The 23,217-nt window shown below is 36.7% G+C and overlaps 2 protein-coding genes and 1 long non-coding RNA gene across 10 annotated transcripts; all 3 read right to left on the bottom strand.

Moving 5' to 3' along the window:
• Positions 1-2,264: 2,264 nt before the first annotated feature.
• LOC137821748 (uncharacterized) lies at positions 2,265-3,021 on the bottom strand. The gene is made up of 2 exons (XR_011082875.1): positions 2,846-3,021; positions 2,265-2,667 (listed from the first exon to the last, which is right to left on the bottom strand). It is a non-coding gene; the product is annotated as an uncharacterized lncRNA (long non-coding RNA).
• Positions 3,022-3,814: 793 nt separating this feature from the next.
• LOC137821747 (probable glycosyltransferase At5g03795) lies at positions 3,815-7,661 on the bottom strand. The gene is made up of 4 exons (XM_068626488.1): positions 6,588-7,661; positions 6,364-6,494; positions 5,211-5,559; positions 3,815-4,657 (listed from the first exon to the last, which is right to left on the bottom strand). Exons 1-4 carry the CDS (start codon positions 7,299-7,301, stop codon positions 3,992-3,994), a joined length of 1,860 nt encoding a protein of 619 aa, XP_068482589.1. The 5' UTR covers positions 7,302-7,661; the 3' UTR covers positions 3,815-3,991.
• A 10,100-nt stretch (positions 7,662-17,761) lies between these two features.
• On the bottom strand, positions 17,762-22,063 carry LOC137820981 (probable glycosyltransferase At5g03795). Of its 8 annotated transcripts, none has more exons than XM_068625344.1 (7): positions 21,762-22,063; positions 21,461-21,641; positions 21,233-21,369; positions 19,853-20,627; positions 19,624-19,754; positions 18,880-19,228; positions 17,762-18,709 (listed from the first exon to the last, which is right to left on the bottom strand). In XM_068625344.1, the coding sequence occupies exons 4-7, from the start codon at positions 20,618-20,620 to the stop codon at positions 18,044-18,046; spliced, it is 1,914 nt and encodes a 637-aa protein (XP_068481445.1). In that variant the 5' UTR covers positions 20,621-20,627; positions 21,233-21,369; positions 21,461-21,641; positions 21,762-22,063; the 3' UTR covers positions 17,762-18,043. The 8 variants fall into 8 exon arrangements, with proteins under 8 accessions (XP_068481445.1, XP_068481448.1, XP_068481450.1 ...); XM_068625347.1 differs by having other exon boundaries at positions 21,461-21,635; positions 21,762-22,059; XM_068625349.1 differs by having other exon boundaries at positions 21,461-21,518; positions 21,762-22,036.
• Between the last annotated feature and the right edge of the window lie 1,154 nt (positions 22,064-23,217).

The following is a 23,217-nucleotide window of genomic DNA, read 5'->3' as shown; positions in this document are numbered from 1 at the left end:
AGAACTTGCAGTGAAAACTTTACTTTTAGTTATCAACGTGTATAGGTAAACAGTGTGATTGTGAATGTAAAGTACCCCTTAAATAGTTGAGAAAATCTATCTTCTAATAACAATTATTATAATTATATTTTTGAAATAAAATAATAATATTATGGTTGTTAAATGGAATTATAAAAAAAATGATAATATAAAATATTTTCCGGTAAGATATTGATAGAAATTTTTATGAAAATCTGGTAATGAGTATCTGCTAAAAAAGAGATAAAGAATATCAGGTATTATTTCAAGCCAAAATCTTATATAAGATTATAAATTACAGTATTTTTTTTTAAGTAAGTTGTGTTGTAGATACTTGATAATTGTGTTTTTCTATGAGGATCGGATACTTCTTCTTAAATGGTGTATTCGTGTCGGACACACGTATCTGTGTCGACACTCGTATGATACTTATTGGTGAAGTGTTTAATTCAAAAAAATATTTGTTGGATTTTTGAAAATTCTAGCACGATTCTAACACAATTTTAAAAGGTATAAATACAATAACTTTCTAAAAACTCAAATTTATTGTATAAATTTTTATTATGATTATAAAAATAAGAACAAATTCTTTTGAACCCGTCATGAAAAATAGTTTCCTGCTCCCAAAAGAATCTGAAACATACTTTTACACATAAATATTTATTTTCAATTTATATAATTCAAAATTATATAATATATAGATCCGTGTCCCCGTATCCTACACTTTCAAGATTATACGTATCTCCGTATTCGTATCCGTGTCGTGTTAGTGTTCGTATCCGTATCTGTGATACATAAGTTTTTAACAAATTATTGAATAGATATTTTTTTTTTTATCTTAACTACCTTGTTGATTTTTTTGCAATCATTTAAGTATTTATTTAACAGTTTAAATAAATAGAACATTATGATAGATTATTTTGAATGATTTAGTTTAACTAGGTGAAAGATTGGAAAACCTGCTTAATATAAAAACAGAACTACGTAATAAGTTTTTATTATCATAAATAAGAGAATACGTTTATATGTCCTAAAATAATTTGATTAATTATTTTTTAAAATAATTTAGAAATTTTTTCATACAATTAATTTGGTTTAATTCAATACTAATTTGGTCTTAATTTTTTTAAAAACAATCATATATATATATATATATATATGACATTTCTATCTATCCCTATAAGCTACAAAAAGTTTAAGATGAAGAATGAAGAGATTAAAGATAAAAAAATTAATAGAAGTTGTTTAATTGAAGAAATATATTAAAAAAATAAAGTGAAAATAAAGGATATTTAATTGAAAATAAATAAAATTGTAAATAATACAAAGGTTAGTTTATTAAAAATATTTAATTTAAAATTTTCTATAATTATTTTTAATGTTAAATTACATTATTTTAGTAGTGACGTTATTTTAATTATTTATATTATTATAAGAAAAGGAAAATACTGTCCTAAAAAACGAAAATAAAAGAATTTATAATCAGCATTTTGACCCATAGTCACTAAAAATAATAACATCTCATTGCAATATAATCAATTATATTAATTATAAAGAAAGATTTTATTTTCTATAAAGAAAAATGAAGATCTCATTTATTTTTACTTTAATATTTTATCCATTTTTTTCAGTCAAGATGAGGGTCATTGTCAGTCATAGATTTCATAAATTTAGAAAACTCTGATTCTGAAAATTTATCTACATACGACGAATTTTAGTGCTAAATTCTGGAAATAATTTTTTTACTGTATTTACTCTTTCTAATATATTAATTATTTTAACATCTTTTCATAATTTTTTTATGTCAAACCAAATAAGTATGTTTCTTTAATTATATTAATTCTTTTAACTTCTTTTCATAATTTTTATGTCTAATCAAATAAGTACGTTTCTTTAATTAAGTTTTTATCTAAGAGATTTTTACTTTGTTTAATGTTTAGTGGATGATTAAATTTTTTTAATCAATTTTAAAAAAAAAATATAGGATGACTATAAAATTATTATAGTATTACAAGTCTTACGTAAGGCGTTATTGATTAAAAAAATTATAGAATGATTATAAAATTATTATAATATTAAAAGTCTAACGTAATTTAGGAATTAAGGTTAAACATAATTTAAATACATAATTTAGGAGTTAAAGTTAAGTATAATTTAAGTACATAATTTAGGAATTAAGATTAAATATAATTTAAATACATAGTTTAAGAGTTAAGGTTAAACATAATTTAAATACAATAATAAAGTTTTAAATTCTAAAATAAACAATATTTATATCAATATTATCTCAACAAATTTAACAAATTTGAAGTCTCAACAAATTTGAATTCAAAACATTGTATTTGAGTACCTCCAATACATCACTTACTCTTAAAATATTTATCAAACCACTAAAAAAGAAATTTACCAATTAAATTGATATTTCTTAAATATTTTTAGTTCATATTTTTATATTTTACTTTTTACTTGTATTTGAAATTGTTCTGGTTAGGGAGATAAGATCTAGAGAACTGACTGACTTCGTCTCCTTCCTTCCTATCAGGCAGTCTACCAGAACTTCAGTTTGCTCCTTCTTGTCTTAGTGCTACTCCTTCAGATCTCGGTCGCTCTATCTCAGGTGAATGTCGAATGGGGTACCTGTTGAAAGCACTTTAACGCTCAAGTCAGCAAAAGGGATATTCGGCACTAATGACGTATCTTGTTTTTGGAATATGCGCTATTTATATTATTTTAATGGACTTACCTTATTGGGTCGAATTAGTGGAGTGGGTGGATCACACTTAGGGACGTATTACCTAGTTCTTAATGGTAGTTTGGTTTTACTGACCTTGATTTGAGCATTAATGGACTGGGTGTGTCGGTCGAATTACACGGACGTACTGGGCTCCATCAGCTCGGTCAAGGAGACCGAACTATGGCATGGACGGTCCATGCCAGTACATAAATTTTCTTATGATGCACAAAAATCTTCAAAAACTCATGACACTTGTACCAGTATGGGCGAGGCCGACCCTTGGTCAATTGTTCCTACTAGGGAGATGGGACCTAGAGAACTATTGAAGTCTTCTTCTCCTTCTTTTGGTCGGTCAGATTGCTGGGTGATGAGCTGGGATTCTTCCCATCCTCCTGCTTCTCCTTCGGCACTCGATCTCGGGTGAACACCGGATGGTGGGGTACCTGCGAAGGCACTCCGATGCAAGTCAGTCAAGCGGGTGGTCAGCTCTCAGGTAGGTGAACAGTAATAAATGACATACCTTACTCCTTGGGAGCGTGCTATTTATATTATTCTAATGGGCCTACCTTGTTGGGCCCGCTTATCGGAGTGGATACCGCTTAGGGTTGTATTACCTAATTCTTAATGATGGATTAACTTCATTGACTTTGATTTGAGCGTTAACGGTAATAGGGGTCGGCCGTCGGCCAAGTTCTCCTGGTCTCGGTTGTCTCGACCAAATTCCCCTGGTCTCGGTCGTCTCGACCAAGTCTTCTAAGGTCTCGGCCAGGTAGACCGTCGGCCTCGTCGTCTCGGCCAAGTAGATCAGGTCTCGGTCAAGGAGACCAGGGGTCGGCCTCGCCTATACCGGTACAACACTACTTTTGCATCCAACATTATTTTTTGGTAAAATTTTGCGTTTAACAGTACTGCATGAAATTTAAAAACATGGTCCTGCAAATCGGAAACAAGGTGTTTGAGCTGCTTCTTCATTTATAAGCAGTTCATGAATAGCAAGTGAGTTTTCTGTTCTAATGTCAATAATAAACACGACTATATTCTGGCTAAATAACTTGAAAAGTATTTAAGACAACGATCTTCATGATTTCACTTCAAACAATAACATCGTTCTGGACAAACACTATTATGCGTTCTGCTCTCCAATCATTTTCTTCTTGCTTCATTTGTATAACTCATGCCATTTACCAAACACAAGTTATCAATCCTACAAAATGAGCTTTCTACTAAATTCATACATGATCATGTCTGGTTTGTTTGAAAAAGTCTATTGTACCAAATTGAATGAAGAAGCATATGAAATAAATCATACTTTACAGGTTCAGCATGCCAGATAAAATGCTCTTGCACCTTTTTCACCCTCTTATGCATCTCTAAGTATCTCTCTTCAGAAATGGATAGCAGTATGTTCCTCAAATTCGGGATATCTTCCTCCGCGACAAACACAGCAAAAGATTCCCAGTTCAAAATCTCAAACAAAGGAGGAATAAAATTGTCAGATATGATAACTGGAATGCACTCGTGGAATATAGCCTCTACCACACGCGGGCTATTAACCTCGTGACCTCTTGCACAGATGCAGAATTTGCTACTCTTCATGAACTGGATGTAGTTTCTATTGCCCCTGACATGTGGCAGGGTCTCAGATATTATCATGTCAGGTTCTTTGTTCTCCCAGTGATTCAACAGAATAGGCCGAACATAACCATGCAATCCTCCTGCAAAAAAAGCCAATATAGGCTTTTGAGAAGGAGGGTTGCCTCCAATATTTTTGACAGGATTCTCACTCGACCTTATGTATGTTTCTGGAAGAGAAACATCCTTGCCTATCTTGAATCCTACTTCAATGTCAGCATTGCAGAGTGCTCTGATGCAACTAAGCATGCGCCCTCTTGTTTCTGCAGGAGCCTGAGAAATGGTGCTTGTTAAATACTCTTCCACTCAATTACTGGTGATACTGCTTCAACAGAAATTAATGATTCAATCATAATGGTGTAGGCATGTGAATGTTGGAAATACTAGTCCATAACTAATAATATGAACTGCTGCAATTGCTATTTGTCACAACCTTTTAGTGCAAACATTTTACAGGTTACATTGGGGGAGAATTTTCCTGAACATGAGTGAGACTACGTTACAGATTGCAATTTAAGTAAGAGGGAGAATGGAACAAAGGCGCACATGTAATCTTTAATGTAGCACCAGACACGACATAGACAATTTCACGACATAGACAATTTCACACATGTAATCTTTAAAATATAAGATAAGGGACACACAAATTTATATATTACATCATTATAAATTGTATAATAAGGAATCATTATCATTATTAAAAAAGACTTTAGTTAAAATTCATTTGAAAAAAAATTAATAACTTTTACAAATTTCACACAAATGAAAGGGAAAGGAAAAAGCAGAAAATGCATTAATCATAATTTGCATAAACACAGAATCGTACCCAATCATGGCAAGCAACGACAAAGTGATCTGCTCCAGAAGTTCTATTCCAGAAAGGATACTTTCCAGCAATCATGCTCACAAAATTTTTCATGTACTCAATTAAGTTGGAACGTTTGTGTGAGTTACGTACATAGAGAGTTTGCTGCAACAATCTAGAACTGAAAGGTATGTAAAACAAGTGAGCTTTCTCAGGGTCCCCAGTGACAAACTGTTTGTTTGCTTCCATTAATTTCATGAACCATCCTTCAGATGCATATATTCCATCTAGTAAGGGCTCGTGAAAGATTGGTCTATCTCCATCCGGGTAGATGTAAACTTTGAGCATCTTTTCCATTAGTTCATAACTTCTGCAGAATGCACACATTGTTAGTTGAAGTTCCAGTAGGAAGAGCATTCACAGCAAGGTACTCAACTTATAGGAGGCAAAGGAATGCATACAAATTAATTAAACAATATGTAAACAGAATCTTCCTATCTTAAGTCTTGTTCTTTGTGCTCTTTCCACGTAATAACTTGATGTAACCTACTTACATATCTTTGTGTATGTCATATATTCTGCTAATTTAATTGTGTTGTATGTGACACGGAAAAAGCTAGCTTGGCAATGAATGACACATTTCATTGAAACCAAATTAGCAAGTGCAAACTTCAAATGTTCAATTATCAAACTCAGAGGTATATAAAGGTGAAAAATCTATAGGAAATGGTGAGCTTAAACCAGATTCATGCATTTATACAATATTCCAACAGGTCAACCCCTTTTAAACTATGAAGCACGGACACAACGACACAAACACTGTGTCTACCTTCATTAACAATATTTTGGAGGAGGGATGTAGCAGAAAGAAATGTTTTTCTAAATTCAACACTTCATTGGAGTGTGTAAGAAGTGTTGTAGGACACGGAGCTACGTCATTGGAGAGCCCTGTCGGTGCTTCATAGATTTTAAACGCAGTCTTCCATTAAGATATACATTAAGCTGCTTCTTTTATAACTGATTAGATTCAGTTCACTCTTCAGAAATAATTAGTTGATAAGTCAGATCAGGATAATAACATAATTCAATCAGAATTTGGGCCACTCAACCATATTGCAGTGGTTTGGCTCAATAGTAGATTCCGCGCACTGAAAACGATATTTATTTACCATACCTTCTGAACATGGAGACATTCCTGTATAATGGTGGGTAAAGTCTTGAATCATTCACAGTGATGGGTGCATTTAAAATCTCTGACTTTGCATGCAATATTTCTAGATCAACAGCTGAAGACCTTGCTGGTTTCTACAAACAATAGCTGAATAAATTAGAAAACTCATCTAATGATATAATTCAATCTACACTTGCATACATGGCCAATCATCATCCTAAACATACCTCCTGCTGGGAATAAGCATGATTATTCTGCAACAACAAGTTCATCTCAGATATTGAAACAACTTTAGATGGTCTCCTTTTGGCATTCTTTACACTCACAGGCTTACCATTATTGACTGTCATGTTGCTACTACCATGCAAAGAACCTGAGTTTCCATCCTTGGAAACCGAACCAGTCGTATCCGATTTCACCGAAGTTGCAGCTGAAATGACAGATACCACAGGACTTCTTGAATCCGTTTCTGAATCTAAGGATGTTCTGTTGGGCAATGGCACCATAGGTTGTGGCGATGCAGCCCCTTGTGATGTCAAACTAATCTGCATTCCCTGAGCACTACCCATTGGAGAACCATCATTTCTGGTTGTGAAATTGACAACACTATCAAGTCCTTTAGCTTTCTCTGGGGCAGGGGCAGTAATTGAATCTCTACCATTCTGAAAGAGGGAGCCCTGAGGATTAACTGCATTATCTTGCAGTGCATCTTTAGAGTTTGAATTTGAACCATTTAGGAGCATGTTGTTACCCTCAACTTTAGAATTAGCCGAAGATGTATCCATTCTGAAACTACTAATCTTGGTAGTAACAGTAGATAAGAATTTACTACTAGGAAGTTCAGAGTACTGAAACATTAAAACTATAGCCACTGTTATTCCTACAAATGAAACTAATCTCGTAGTTTCAGCCTTACACAGAAATCTAAACCCCCGATCCATGAAAAAATCTCTGAAAAGAAAGGAGGGCTGGCTAACTCATCATTCTAGAGAGATCAGAGAAAGAAATGGAAGCAAACCCATAGAGATTGACAGTTACAAGTTAATAACTTTTGAGAAGGTTTTCAATTGGGAGGTGAAAGTGAGAGAAGAGAGTGATTTATTAGTTTAGAGAAACAGAGGAGAAAGGTGTAACAGGATGATTGGAGTAACGGAACGACAAAGGGCATAGGTTGGTGATGAGATCTGTGTCTGTGATTATCTGTGTCGTACGTTAAGGATTAGGAAAGGAATGAAGGAACATAAGAATGGAAGATCAGAGTAAATTAAGGAACCAGAATGCGAATAATTCCGACACAGTCCAAATTTTAATTGTGAAATCATATATTTAAATAAAAAGAACATATATTTTTACTATACCTTTTTATCAAAGATATTTTATCTTATTTATTTTTACTACTAGAACAGATGCCTTTTCAGTGTATCCACTTTTCTTCCTTTATGATAACAAAAAAATAAAATTATTAATTATTAAAATAAAAATATTATTAAATTTATAAAAAAATTATGCACAAAATAAATTATTTTTGTTATATTTTTATTGAGAATAGTTAATTGAGTTTTTAAAAAAACCTATATATAAAAAGGGTAGAAAACATAAAAGGGAAAATGAAAAATATTTGTGTAAAAAATTAATTATAAAAAAATCTTGTTTTTTAATGATATAGATACCTTATAAAAAACAATTAAAATCTTCTTTAATTTTAAATTTTAATAAACAATTTGATAATTATAAGTAAATCTATAGCGGTTTTTTATAACTGCGAAGTGATAAACCACTTTTATTTATTTATTTTATAATTTTTTACAAAAATCTTCTTATCTATTGATAAACTATGTAACATAGACACTGACATGGATATTAATACGACACAAATATGGACACGAAAATATCTAAAATGTAGGACACGAGAATACAGATCTATGTATTATATAATTATGAATTATATAAATTAATAATAAAGATTTATATGCATAAGTATGTTTTATATTTTTTTGAAGCAAAAGGATGTTCATGATTTGTTCAAAAAGATTTGTTCTTTATTTTTATAATTATCATAAAAATTTATACAATAAGTTTGAGTTTTTAGAAAATTAATGTATTTCTTCTTTTTAAAACTGTTACAATTGTCAGAACTCTAACAAATATTTTTGGATTTGGACATTTCACCGTCCTACAAGTGTCGTAACTCGATATCTGATACGTGTGTCTAACACGGACACACCATTTAAGAGAAGTGTTCGAGCCTCAGTATATTTCTCTTACTTTTATTTGTTATTTTGTTAAATAAAATTTAAAGACTAGAGACACATTTTGACAGTTTGCAATACATATTTTTTATTTGAAAATGTATCCGAAAGACATTTAAAATAATTAACTGATTCCATATTTTGATGATTTCTATTTTTGATTATGGTTCGTAGCAATTTTTTTGATGTTATGTTGTATGCACTTGGAATCAAATCGAAAAATGTAAGAATAGAATAATTTGGTTAATTTATGATTAATTTTTATTTTAAATAATAATAAAACAGGAAATATTTTCTAACTGGGGAAGTATTTTTTATGCAAAATTCATTGAAAAAAATATTAAAATTATTTATGTATTATTTAAATTAACTCTTTAGTTATATCAGGAAAAAATTGAAAATTTTAATAAAAAGAAATAATTTGTATTGATGTTTTAAATAATTATTTATAATTGAAATTTTGAAATAATTGTTTTTAATTATAATTTTTAAATAGTTACTTAAACAGAAACTTTTATTTTGAATTAAGTTTTCAATTAAATAAAAAAATGGATGAGATCTGACGATTAAAAAATGAGAAACATGTTGTGTCTGTTGAGCCTTGTATATCTATCGAGACCATATGTCTGGGTCGATCTCCAACCGAGTCGTCTTCCTTCTATATGTATTCATGTTTATTTTTGGATTTGCACGTCTCCTTACCCTTTGATAACTTCACGATAGTCGTCCTTCAGGCGCTAAATGTGGCTCCCACATAGCTTCACTCAAACACCTGGGCATCCATTCAGGCCTTCTGCTTGATATGTGACGTTCTCTGTCTGCATCCTACCCCTTCATGCTTTCTGAGTTATTACACATCCCACCCGGGCGAGCCTGTTCTGTGGCATTCACTGATCAGTCAGTCGGGTAACGTTCTTTTTGGTTCTTTCACCACTTCATATAAAAACTTCAAAGAAAAAATTCTTCAAGGTTATCATCCAAATGGAGGGTATGCCATTCTTTTTTTATGAAGTCGTTCGATCGAGGCTTCCTATGTTATGGACTGGGAAGCTCAAAAGTTCAAGGAATGGCCTCGTCCAACCTCGAGTGCCGAGGAGCAAAAGATTCCCTCTCTCTTTGATATGCTCCTGAGAAAGCTTCCCACACGGAAGCTGATAGTCATGTACACGTCATCACTCCGCTGGCTGGTTTTTAAGGGTATGCTAGTTTTCTTTTAACCTCGGTCGGATGTCTAGTCTTGAACTGACGCTTTTCTCATTGATGCAGATATAATGAATAAGGAAGTGCCCTTGTCGAATGACCTGCTTAACAATGGGGTCGTCTGAGCATTAAGGCCCTACCTGCATGGAAGGGGCTGATCGCTTGTGTTGGTCCTTTCGGCAAGGGCAAGAAAAGAGTGAGGGACGGGGTAACATCCCTACAACTACCCGCTCCCCGGGCACGATGTCGACACTTCCCCCTCCACATCGACTCCCCGTCAACCAATGACTTCAACAGGCCAGTCCCCCCTCCCTACTGTCGAGCTTGCCCTGGAAGTTTTGATGTCACCCCTGTCGGTGCTGAGGGTGACTTACAATTCGCGAAGGGGGTCCAGATTGGTCTGGCCATGCCGACGTGAGAGCTCATCTGGGTCGTCCCCTCGGACAACCTGCTCCAAGGCAACATCAAAATGATGTGACGAGCACTTGTCCTGGCCTACCTGGGTTCCGAGGACCGGAGCCGTCATGCTGAAGAGATCTCTCGGCTCGAGCACGAGCTGGCTAAGGCTTCAGGGAACTTGAAGCAATCTCTTGCGACCAACACTACCTACTCGGAGAAGCTTCCTCGGGAGGCAGTCGAACGAAAGATTGCCCAGGGTCGAGCAGCTGAGCTCAAGTGAAGGGAGGCAGAGAAAGTGACCGAGATTGCTCGACTGAAGAAGGCCTTGGAGGAGGCAGATAACAAGAACTCGGTACTGCTTGCCAAGAACTCTAAGCTATTGCTCGATAAGGGGTCGATCGAGGCGGAGTTGGACAAAATTATTGACGACACCAGCGTCTGAAAACTTTGACCCCAACATGAATGTGTTCGAGGGTTGGATCTTGAAGAGTGCAGTGCAACTTGCGCCGATCGAGGGTGCTGAAGACGAAGACCTCTGAGTGTTAGGCTTTAGTTTTTGTTTCCTTCGACTGGGATGTGACCTTTTACTGCTTTTCCTTTGAGGTCGGGGTGTGACCTCCTCCTCGCTTTCTTCATATATGAAACGGTCGTCTTCTTATATATTGCAGCTTATTTGAACAAAGAAAATTGAACAAGTTAAGCTCCTCGATTGGAATAACTTAATTGAACAAAGAAAATTGAACAATTTAAGCTTCTCGGTTGGAATAACTTAATTGAACAAAGGAAATTGAATTAGTTAAGTGATCGGTTCGATTGTGTTTGTAGTGCGTGTTTTAAGGTTTCGGCAAGGTATGCCGGTTAAGGCTTTATCCAGACAAAACTGAGTTTTGGAGGTGTCGATAGGGTATGCTGGTTAAGACTACGTCCTTGACCGCTCCAAATTTTTGTGGTGTCGGCAGGGTATGCCGGTAAATGCTACATCCTTGGTTGCACCGAGTCTTAGCGGTATCGGCATGGTATGCCAGTTAACTTCATCCAGACCGAACCAAAGTTTTGTGATATTGGCAGGGTATGGCTTCATCCAGACCAAATCGAGCGTTGAAAGATGAGTGAATTTGACTTTAAATTTCAAAAAGTTGGAGAGAAAATGTCTCGTTAAAACCTGTCCGACCGAAAACCCTCCTTAGAAAAAAAATAGTTGGGTGAGGAAAGAGTGTGTAAGTTTTATTGTTTTTAACTGTAATAAAACTTGAAATGCGTGAGATTCCACATCCTCGACACAATTTTTCCCGACAACCACTCTAGGTGGTCTGCCCCCCAACTGCAACCTCTCAGATTCGGAAGGGTCCTTCCCAATTGGATGAGAACTTACCTTCATTCTTCCTCGCTTCGCTTCTCATTCGCCACACAAAATCTCCCTTCTGAAAACTCCTTGGTCGAACCTTCGTGTTGTAGTGCCTTGTTGCCCGAAGCTTGCATATGGCCTCCCGAATCTTGTTTTTATCACGAAGCTCGTTGATCAGGTTCAGGCAACCGAGAGACTCTCTTGATTTAGAGTTAGGTCAAATAGTTGCCTTCGGATGGTAGGCTCGCCTACCTCGACCGGAATCATTGATTCGATCTCGTACATTAGGCTACGGTGTTTCTTGTGTGGACATCTGGGGTGTACAGCAGTATGCCCACAAGACTTCCACTAGATCCTTGGTCCATCGGCCTTTCACCTTGTTGAGTCGCTTCTTCAGCTCGTTCAAGATGACCTTGTTTGCAGCCTCGACTTGCCCATTGGTCTAGGGGTGTTCGACCGAGGTTCTTGTAGAAAGACTGGAGCCCTCGGTCAATGAATTGTCAGTTGTTATTAGTTATTATTGTGTGCAGAACGTTGAACCGACATACAATACTTCATCATACAAAATTTAGCACGCTCTTGGTGAAAATGGATGCGAGTGATTCAACCTTGATCCATTCAGTGAAGTAGTCCACTCTGACCAGGAGAAATTTTTTCTGACCCTTCCTTGTGGCAAAGAGACCAACAATGTCCATCTCCCAGATGACGAACGACCATGGGGATGTCATACTATGTAGTGCTTTCAGCTTTAGGTGGTGTAGGGGATCGAACTCCTAACATTTTGTGCATTTCTTCACAAACTCTACATAGTCTCCCTGAACGGTTGGCAAGTAATAGTTGATCTTGAGGACTTTGGCAGCCATTGTCCATGCGCCCAAGTGGTTGCCGCATATTTCCTCATGGATTTCTTTGAGGACATACTCGGCCAGGTCCTTGGTGATGCATTTCAGCAATGGTCTTAAGTAGGCCGTACGGTAGAGATCCTGGTTCAGCATGGTGTACCTGGAACACTGTTGCTTCATAACTTTCTCTTCTTCCGGCTTGCACTTGCCATGCCCAAGGTATCAGATGGTTGGGGTCATCCAGGTCTCGACCTCGACGTCGGTGATTGCTAGGCATTCGATTTCAGCCACACTAGGTTGTCTTAGCCAAATCTGCATAAAAGACCTGTGGTGGCTCTTCTTCTTGGTCGTTGACAATCGAGATAACACATCGACCTTCTTGTTCTCTTGTCAACGAATGTGTTCCACCGTTACCTTCTGAAATCGAACAATGTTGTTGTTGACCGTATGGTAGTACCTTTGGAGCAAAGGCTCATTTACCTTGAACTCCCCTTTGATCTGGTCGACCATAACCTGGGAGTCGCTCTTGCAAGTTACCTCGCGAGCTCCCATATCGTACGCCAGGTTTAGCCCGACGAGGAAAACCTTGTACTCGGTTTGGTTGTTGGTGGCCTTGAACCCAAACTGGAGGGCTTGCTCCAAAAGAAGATCACCAGGTCCTTCGAGGACGACTCCCACTCCACATGCGGTCTTGTTTGAGGAGTTGTCGACATATATAGTCCATCCGGCCAAGAGGTCCGACAGAGGTGTGAGCTTGGCGGAGAAATTGGCCAAACATTGAGAATTTATGACACCTTTTGGCTCGTAGCGGATGTCGAATTCGGAAAGCTCTACGGACCACGCTATCATGCGCTCTGCAAGGTCGAGTTTAGATAAATTTTTAAAAATAATGTAGTCAGTTTTTACTGTGCTGCGAGTTTACTGGGCGCGCCTCCTTGAACATTGAGAGCTTTTGAATGATGATATCTGGGCTCACCCCCAACATATCAGATGTTGTCCACGTGAAGAGGTCCACATTCTTCTTCAACATGACGTGCATTAGCTCGGCCTCGACGGCTGTTATAGTTGTGCCGACATAGGTGTTGTGTTCTTCGTCGAGAAGGGGTTGTCCTTGGTCGTTCGAGGATCTAGATCCATCAAAGCAACCGTGTGATCCATCGATGCAAGCTCCACTTGTCTATGAGGAGACTTTCGTCTCTGAGAGGACTTGTTCTTAGGGGACCGGTTGTATCGCATTTGTTCCACCCTAAGGTTTTCGGCGTAACACTCTTGTGCAAGTTTCTAATCTACGTGCACCGTGAGAATGTCCCCTCACAATGATGGAAACTTCATTGTCAAGTGAGGTGTTGAGACGATCGCCCTTAGCCGGTTGATAGGCGGTCGTCCCAAGAGGATGCTGGCATCAATCACCAAGTACCAGATCTTGATGGTCTTGCTAGACTTCCCTTCGTCAAAGGTGGTATAAAACTCGATGTAGCCTTTAGTACCAACCCTCTCGCCTGAGAAGCCGACAACATGGTCATGATACGACATCATCTCAACCTATGGTATCCTCATCGCCTTAAAAGTTTTCTAGTAGAGAATATCTACTGAACATCCTTGGTCCACCAACGTCTTCATGACGGTGAACTTGTCAATGTCGACTGAGAACACCATGGGGTCGTCTTGTGAGGGATCGACACCCTTAAAGTCGTCGTTGGTGAAGGTGATGCGTGACATCCTCGGTCGGAATGACACTGCGTTCACCTGGTGCACTGCTCTAAGGTTCCTCCTGTAGGTGTTATTGGAGCTTCCACTGCCGACAAACCCTCCGACGATGGTGTTTATGATTTCCCAGTCACCCCTCCTCTCATTCTCCCTTGGGAGGTCTTCTCTTCTTGGAAGGTCATCCCTCATCGGTCGACGCTTGGGTCGGCGATCATCTCCTCATCCTCTTAGAGGAAAGTAATTCTTTCGTTTTGTGGTTTCGCCTCTCCGGGGGGACCGTCTTGTGCCTCGGCCCCCCTGAACGAACCGTCGTAGATGTCTGACCTGGATAAGCTCTTCTATCTTATCCTTGAGAGCCTGACATTCCTCGGTGGAATGTCCGTTGTTCTTGTGGTACTGACATCGTTTATTACGGTTGGCATTTTCCGGACTTGATGCCTTCCTGGGTGAAGGGATCAGCTCAGCGTTGAGGGTCTCGTCCAAGATTCTTCCCCTCTCGGTCGTCTGGGGGGTGTATCTTGCAAACCGACTGCCCCGGTTTTCTTTGCGCCTATCTCCCTGAGCGACTGATCGACCCTGACGCTCCTTCTCCTCTTTTCCCTTCTCGCCACTGACTTCCGCTCGGGCCTAGTTACGGAACTTTCTCAGTTCCTCCAACTGCATGTACTTGGCAGCTCTCTTCCTGAGCTCGTCCAAGCTAGTGGTCGACTGCATGCAAAAGTTGTTAGCAAACGGTCTGACCGTAAGGCCGTCAACATGTGGTGCATGGCCACGTCCGGACTAAGGTTCCGGATGCTCATTGCAACCTTCCCGAACCTGTCGATGAAGGTCCTCAAGGACTCTCCCTTCTCTTGGCGGATGCCAACCAGGGCAATGGACGTCAGGGTGCGATCAGTTTGTGGCAAACTGCGTCTCAAACTTGGACATCAGCGTTGCAAAGCTATCGACAGAGTTGGGAGGGAGCTTGGTGAACCAGCTCAGAGCTCCTCCCTTCTACGATGTGGGAAACACTCGGCATAAGACCATGTCATCCGAGGTGTAAAGGCTCATGTGCGTAGTGTATGCGTCCATGTCTTCATTTGGGTCGGTCGTGCCATCATAGTGATCCCTGTTGAAGCCCTTCCACTTATCCGGCAACGGAACTCCGATGATAGAATTGGTGAAAGGATGTTGGCGCACCGAATCTAGGGTCCTGGTCGTGTGGACCGACTTGTTAGGACAGGACTCACCATCCATCTCCTGGGTGGGGATCTTGTCCTTGGTTTCTTCGATTGCCCTCGGGTTGGGAGGGGATGTGATTGACCTACCGATAAGGTTAGTTGGCATAACGAATGGTCCTCCCTCGACCAACTTCTTCTTCATATCCTCATTCTCCCTCCGGAGAGCTTGGATTTGCTGCTTATTCTTCCTTATAATCTCTTCATTCCTCCTCTTCAGCTCAGTCATCTCTCTCTGCAAAGACATCAACTAGTCAGCTTCGTTCATCCTCTCACTTGTCATGTTGCGGGTTAATACCGTTTACTAGCGTTCTTCACTCGATTTCTCTCAATCCCACGGTGGGCGCCAATTGTTCTCGAACGGGGGTTGGGCCCAAAGAACTATTGAGAGGATTCTTCTTCTACCTTCGGTCGGTCGGATTCAACTTCCTTTCTTGCAAGCTCCTCACTCTTTTTTACTCGTCTTACTTCTCGGTCTTCTTATAATCCAGACTCGGAGAGTACCTGCAAAAGGCACTTCGACGCTCAAGTGAGTAAAGGTGTCCGACACTCGGTTATTAAAGCCTTGTAGATGATGGCGTACTTGAACCTTGGAATGTGTGCTATTTATATTACTTTTGACGGACTTTCCTTATTAGGCCAGATTAGGAAGTTGAAATGCATTTAAGGGTGCCTTACCTAATTCCTAATTGTGGATTAACTTTACTGACTATTTTAAGCGTAACTGGTTCTGAGATATCAGTCAGTCCATGACTGAGAACCGAGACATATAATCAGTCATACGACCCTTACCAGTACGTTAATTTTGTTATGCAACTCAATTAAATATAATTCAAACAAATCCTATCCAACACAACTCAATCATAATTGACTATTAGATTAAGTCATTAAAAAATAACCTTTGAATAAAATGCAATACCTTGAAATTTTTAATTTTTTAAGATAACTATTATACTTTAGAATATATATATATATAATATTTATATAATAAAAATATAATGATTTTTATAGTAAAATTCTTAGAAAACTAATACTTTTATTATATAATTTGGTTTAATTATTCGATTTAAAATTCATAAAGATGTTATCCAATAAAATTTAATTGTGTGTATTACAATGATCAAATTCACCAAAAATGTTATTAGGCTAGATTGAGTTAAGTGGGCTTGGTGCAAGACACTTACACCCCAATATATAAATTAATTGATATTATTATAATACTTTTATAAATATTTAATGAACTAAATTACATATTTTAATAAATATAAGATGAAAGGAAACATAATTCACTCTATAATATAGCATAAAAATTAAATATATAAATAATTAATTATGTGGACAATAATAAAAAAATATCAAAGTTTGCAATAATCCTTTTTAACAATGTCAAAAGGCATTGTACAACAAAGAGTCCTGATATATTGACATCTTCTGACAATAACACACATTTGAAGTTGCAGACATGACAATGACGTGTCAGAGTGAGATTGCGCGCGAATGAGCAGCGCAAGCTTTCAAAATAGGGTAAAAAAGAATATATTACATCAGTTCTTAGTAACAACTAGTGTAATATTTTTTTTTTACTCAGAATAACCCATATTACACCGGTTAAGTCATCTAACCGATGTAATATATGACCCATATTAAAAAAAAATGATTTTTTTTTCATAAAAAGTGGGTAGGTCATAAATGTCACATAGGTAACAACTTACAAACACACAGGTAACCAGTTTTGCGTGTGCCAGTATATGTGGAGGAACCTGAGGCTGGGTAACCAGTTCTGGTAGGGTTATTACATCGATTAAGTCATCTAACCGATGTAATATATGATTTTTACATCGATTAAGTCATCTAACCGATGTAATATATGGTTTTTATTAAAAAAAATGATTTTTTTTTCATGAAGGGTGGATGACCATAAATGTCACTTAAGTAACCACTTTTAGACACACAAGTAACCGGTTTTGCGTGTGCCAGAATATATGGAGGAACCTGTGGCTGTGTAACCAGTTCTGGTAGGGTTATTACACCGATTAAGTCATCTAACCGATGTAATATATGATTCTTATTAAAAAAAATTGATTTTTTTCATGAAGAGTGGGTGGGCATAAACGTCACATAACACACACATGGGTAACCAGTATTGCGTGCGCGTCACATAAATAACTACTTACAGACACACGGGTAACCAGTTTTGTGTGTGCTACGGGTCATATATTATAATATAGAGTCAATGTCACATCCTTACCAAATGTCATGTCTGCAGCGTCAATTAATGTCACACAAGCGATGTCAGTATTAATAAAACATATTTATACAACAAAATGGGTGTTGTGATAGTATATTTGACCTTGTTATGTTGAGCATCTGTACTTGCAATCTTACATTATCAATCAGCACACAACACAAATTGTGTTGTGCATAACTAGCAGAAGGTACATAGAACAAAAACCTGCACTTGCTTGTCAGTGTTATGTTACTTGTACTATCACCATTAATTGAACAAATAAAATCTGAATTTAACCTATCACAGACTACCAAACATTTATGTATGAATAATACAAGAGAACGTGGCAGTAAATATACAAATTTAATTACATAAAAAATTACACAAAAACGACCTGACCTGATTAATTGCCAACACGTCTGTTCTTGTCCTCCAAAGAATGTTTTGCTCCTTAAAGAAAAACTTCTTTCAATCTACTTTGACGTCTCCAAGATGATCTATCTAGCTTTTGCTGTGAAAACTCTGTTGAACCAAATGGAATGCAGTATCATGTGGAATATATCGTACTTGACAGGGTTTCTGTGCCATAGGAAATGCTGCTGCACCTTTCTCACCATCATCTGCATTTGAAGATACCTCTTTTGTGGGATGGAAAGGAGTATACTCTTCAGATTTGGAATATCCTTCTCCAACACAAAAACAGCAAAGGATTCCCAATTCAACATCTCAAAAAAAGGAGGCACAAAGTTATCTGATATAATTACTGGCACACATTCAAAGAAAATGGCCTCCACAACTCTTGGACTATTGACTTCATAGCCCTTCGCACAAATGCAGTACTTGCTGCTCTTCATGTACTGGATGTAGTTCCTGTTGCCCTTAGACCTTGGCAGTGTCCCGAAGATTTTCATGTCAGGGTCTTTATTTTCCCAGTGCTGAAGCAGGATTGGTCTAAGATAACCATGCATACCCCCTGCAAAAAACGCCAGAGTTTTCCTCTTTGAAACTCGGTTTCCACCAATGTTTCTAGTGGGCCTCTGAGCATTGCGGACATAAGTTTCAGGAAGAGACACGTCCTTCCCCAAGACAAAACCTTCTTTCACATCAGCATTGCATAGGGCTCTTAAGCACCTAGCCATGTCTTTCTTTGTTTCTTTAGGGGCCTGCATAGTGTAGGCAAGAGGCATATTTCATGAAAAGATACGACAGAGAAGACTAATATGATATTTAACAATGCATGCCATAAAAGTGGTAGTAGTATCAATGATTGTCAAATAAGAAACTGATACAGAAGAAAAGACACATTCATTGAAGTAGGGAAAAGCACATATACCCAGTCATGGCAAGCAACTAGGAAATGATCAGCACCTCCAGTTCTGTTCCAGAAATTATGTTTACCCGCAATCATGTCTACATAATTTTTCAGATATTGAACCAGGTTCCTAGAACTATGTGAATTCTGTACATATAAAGTTTCCTCTAGCATCCGAGAACTGAAAGGTAAGTAAAATAGGTGGGCCTTCTTTGGGTCCTTGGTCACAAATTGCTTACTAGCTTCCATCTGCTTCATGAACCATCCCTCGGAAGCATAAATTCCCAGAAGATACGGTGAATGCATTATGGGCTTAGCTCCTTCTCTATACACATACACTTTGAGTGTTCTCTCCATTAATTCATAGCTCCTGGCAATTAGACAGCGAAGAGATAATTAATACCAATCTTAAACAAAAAGTATATCTCTATAAGAATCTTGCTTCATATATCATTGTTTCTTGCTGCAATTTATACAAATGCACATATCTGCCATGTTTTTGGAACAATTATGTTTCTCTGAATAGCCAGCAGAAATTTTAACATCCAGAAATTGAGCAATTTTATGAATTATACTAAATCTTGTACGATGAATTTACTTGTTATGACTTAACGGAATGACAAATAGCGACTCTCCCTCACTTTCCATAAAAATTACAGCTCATACTATCATCACAAAGTTATCCATAAGAATTGTTCTTCCCGGAGATGCTTCTGAAACATGTTTTTTGAAACAAAATATAGAACCACAATGATCAAATGATACCTCTTGAACCTGGAAACATTTCGAAACAGCGGAGCATAAAGATTTACGTCATCATTTATAATTGGTGCATTTTCAATCTCTGATCTGGTCTGCAGCAGCTCTTGATCAACAGCCAAAGACCACCTTGGCCTCTAGAAAGAAGGTGGAAACGTTAGAACAAAACTCAAGAATATGATTAATAACTTAATAAGTCATAAAATGAAAAAAAAAATGGCATTAAATCATTTACCATAGAACGATATGAGGCACGGTTCTGAAGCAATAACTCATTCATTTCAGAGATTGTTGTTACTTCTAGAAGTGGTATTTGAGAACCTTTAGTCTCCTTAGGCATACTGCTGATAGAAGAATTATTTCCTACTAGCTTGAACCTCTCATCCTCCGTGAATTCAGTTTCATCATAATCATTTGATAACATTGGAGGCGTAATATTTTGGCTCACATTTGTTGGACTTGGAGGAGCCAAATGAGAAAGGGAATGAGACACATTATTGTTGTAAATACTCAGTCCTAGATTTCCTGTCTGATCTGTTGCAGAACCATTATTTGATTTCTGAGTACTTTCTTCAGTGGAACTTTCATCAGTTACACCAAATTCTAAAGATCTGCCTGATTCCCTTGCTGGTTCCGAGATAAAACCGGTGCTTGAAATAGTGTCTTTTACCTCAGAAGTCTTGGTTATATTAACAATCTCACGGGCATTTTCGCCAGTTGAATTTGCTTGATTAAAAAAAGTCATATTTTTAATCGTTTCGGAGTTGGATGGTACATCTACAACTTGGAATCTAGTGCTATCCAACGTTGGTGTCATGTTGCCAGAGAATACAGTGGGTTGAACAGCACCATACGGAAGTTCCAAATACTGGAATACTAAAATTATTGCAATTGTAATGCTGATAAACCCTAACAATCTCTTTTTTTCCAGCTTAAATATTGAAAACAACTCTTGACCCATTCTGCTAAAATTACTGAACAACTGTCGCTGTCCAATCGCCATGGCAACTCTGCAAAAGAAAATGGTACAATTTTGTGTAATTTGTGAGGGATTTTCAAAATTAATAAAAGGCTGTATCTTTTCATAAGTATGTATATATTCATAGAACATATAAATATTAAAGGAAGTTATTGTTGTGTAAAACACCATTGTTGATAACCTTGAAGTGTGTAAAACAGATCAAGGGAATTCCCATCATATTTTGAAGGGATTGACTGTTACACACTTTAAACCCAGTTTACACAGATTGGTGGAGACAAAATGAACCTAAATAGTTAGTGTACATGCGCATTGGAATACACTGTTTAACTTCTCAAATGCACCCAATTTAAATGCATGGTGTCACAAAAAATTGGCATTAGCAAGAAGGTAAAGTAAAACAGACTCTCGTTTTGCCAACTTCAGAGATATCAGTGGAATAAATCATCGTGCAGCATTCCACATATGAATTCCCTTTTCTATGAATGTCCTAATTAAGAAACTAATCCACCGTCTGCATGTTTACTCACAAGTCTACAACAAGTGAGATGGTCATTTGAAGTTGAAGTTCATAGAAGCAAATGGCCCTAAACTAAAAAAACACTGTGAAAGGGGTGAGGGAAAAAAGTAGCATACAAATTAACAGACGCAGTGCAAAGTTCAAAATTTCAGAACCAGTGCAAAGTCGGTGTCCTCAAAACCCATCTCTCTATTCTGATGCTACCCTCATGAACAGTAAAAGTCCAGCTCCAAATTAATTGCTTCTCATTCTCCTACAGAAAGCATAAAACGATAAAGAAAATCAAATAACTAGGACAGAAATGAAGGAAAATGAGAATTGAGAACACAATGAGATAACTTCACCAACAAAAGAAACAGCATTCAACTCCTCCTCAGGTTGCTCTAGTACAGTCACAAACACCTGGTAATCACTTCACGTTTCAGTTAACTTGTGGATTTCAAGGGCCAGTTGTAAAATTCGATTCCAAGATCATTTTAATTCCTCTCCCCTCTTTTAGGAAACTTCAGATCGAGGTCCCTGCTACTATATTATTAAATATTTACTTTTAATTGGGATGTAAGAAATTAAAATAAACATTCTAGCTGTTCTATGTTCCAGGTTGAACATAAAAAAAAGCAAGTAAAATAATGTCAAAGACTGTACCTGCCATTTAAAGAAGATGTTGGAAGATTCTTTTCTTAACTCTGGTCCTTCATGTTCGAAGTTGAAGCGACGAAGCAAAACAGAGACTGACTTGAACTTGGTGGACCGTGATCCCTTTAAGACGCCGAACGCCACCAACTTCAAAGATTCAGCAGCAGCCAAAGTTTGTAGTTACTCTCTTCCTTCTCTCTCTTTCTTCATCAATAACTGTAAAAAGTAAAAACACTACCTCCACTTTCAAAACAAACGACAATTTGCAATTACTACTCTGTGGTACCTTGTCCTATGGGTCGCAGTCATTCAAATTTGAACATTATCATAATTGTTTATTTTTATTCGCTAACGTTTTGTTTGTTTTTATTTGGCTATTATTTGATAAAATATTGTTTTCACTATTATTTATAAATATTTTATTTATGTTTTTTCAATAGAAGAATTTTGAGTATCATGATGAGTTTAAGAGCGGTGGGTCCTTAATATAAAATCCATTTTGGTAATTGATTAACCCATCATCACGTTTTTTTCATTTCACATGACAACTTCTTGTCGTGTACATGTGACGTTTTATTTACATCAGAAATTCATATATAAATAGAAAATGATACTTTCATAAATAAATCATAAAAATATATAATAAAGATTAAGTTTAGAATTAAATATATGAAAAAATATTAAAATAATAATATTGAGAATGGTTAAGTATAAAAAGTATGGGTTATGAATGTATTATTATTCTGTATAAATTATAACAAACCTTCCAAAAAATTAGGTATTTATTATAAATTATTAAGCAATTAAATAACATCAATAAATAATTATATGTTAGTTTAAAATTAGAATGTTGTGTAATGATAGGAATGACTTAAATATGTATTTAACATTTTTATGGATATGTTTTATTATACAAAGATGACGAGATTTAATAAAGAAAAATAGTTCGAATACGTTACAATTTAAATATTTATTATATTAACGTTCAAATGAAAAATATTAGACTAAATTAAAATTTTCGTTTTTTTTTATTTTTTTATTTCTGATTTGTGATTTTAGTTCTTATTTCTTTTCCGTGGTTTTAGTTCATAAACTTTAAAACAACTGTAATTTTTGTCTAATTTTCTAATTTCCTTAAGTTGATTTTTTATTTTTAATTAGTTGAGATTATATTCTTGTTGTATAAACAATATTTTGCTTGATGAAAATTGTTGAAGGAATGTCTATAAAAAGGGTTTAAGACCTCCGGTAAAGGTATGTTTTTTTTTTCTGATAGACTGAAACAATATTTATAGTTTGAATGCTCTCACGGACTTGATCGTCGGAGTGTGATCAACATCTAAAGCCCCTTCTGTCACAAAGTAACAACATCTCGGAGCATCCATTGAAGACAAATCAAGTGGAGCTCACCATCTAGTCCGACCGAGGTCAACCAACGAGAACATTTGGCGCCCACCATGAGACC

The sequence above is a fragment of the Phaseolus vulgaris genome, chromosome 9, assembly GCF_000499845.2.
Source record: "Phaseolus vulgaris cultivar G19833 chromosome 9, P. vulgaris v2.0, whole genome shotgun sequence".
Lineage (NCBI taxonomy): Eukaryota > Viridiplantae > Streptophyta > Magnoliopsida > Fabales > Fabaceae > Phaseolus > Phaseolus vulgaris.
Note: the sequence above shows the minus strand (reverse complement) of the source record. Positions and strands in the feature narration are given on the sequence as shown.

What these genes read in the sequence shown, in the direction of transcription:
- LOC137821747 (XM_068626488.1), bottom strand. Translation starts at nt 7,301, where the DNA reads ATGGATCGGGGGTTTAGATTTCTGTGTAAGGCTGAAACTACGAGATTA. An exon ending in AATGTCTCCATGTTCAGAAG is followed by an intron (nt 5,560 to 6,363) that starts GTATGGTAAATA and finishes TGCATTCTGCAG; the next exon opens with AAGTTATGAACTAATGGAAA. An exon ending in TCGTTGCTTGCCATGATTGG is followed by an intron (nt 4,658 to 5,210) that starts GTACGATTCTGT and finishes ACCATTTCTCAG; the next exon opens with GCTCCTGCAGAAACAAGAGG.
- LOC137820981 (XM_068625344.1), bottom strand. Translation starts at nt 20,620, where the DNA reads ATGGCGATTGGACAGCGACAGTTGTTCAGTAATTTTAGCAGAATGGGT. An exon ending in AATGTTTCCAGGTTCAAGAG is followed by an intron (nt 19,229 to 19,623) that starts GTATCATTTGAT and finishes TCTAATTGCCAG; the next exon opens with GAGCTATGAATTAATGGAGA. An exon ending in TAGTTGCTTGCCATGACTGG is followed by an intron (nt 18,710 to 18,879) that starts GTATATGTGCTT and finishes TACACTATGCAG; the next exon opens with GCCCCTAAAGAAACAAAGAA.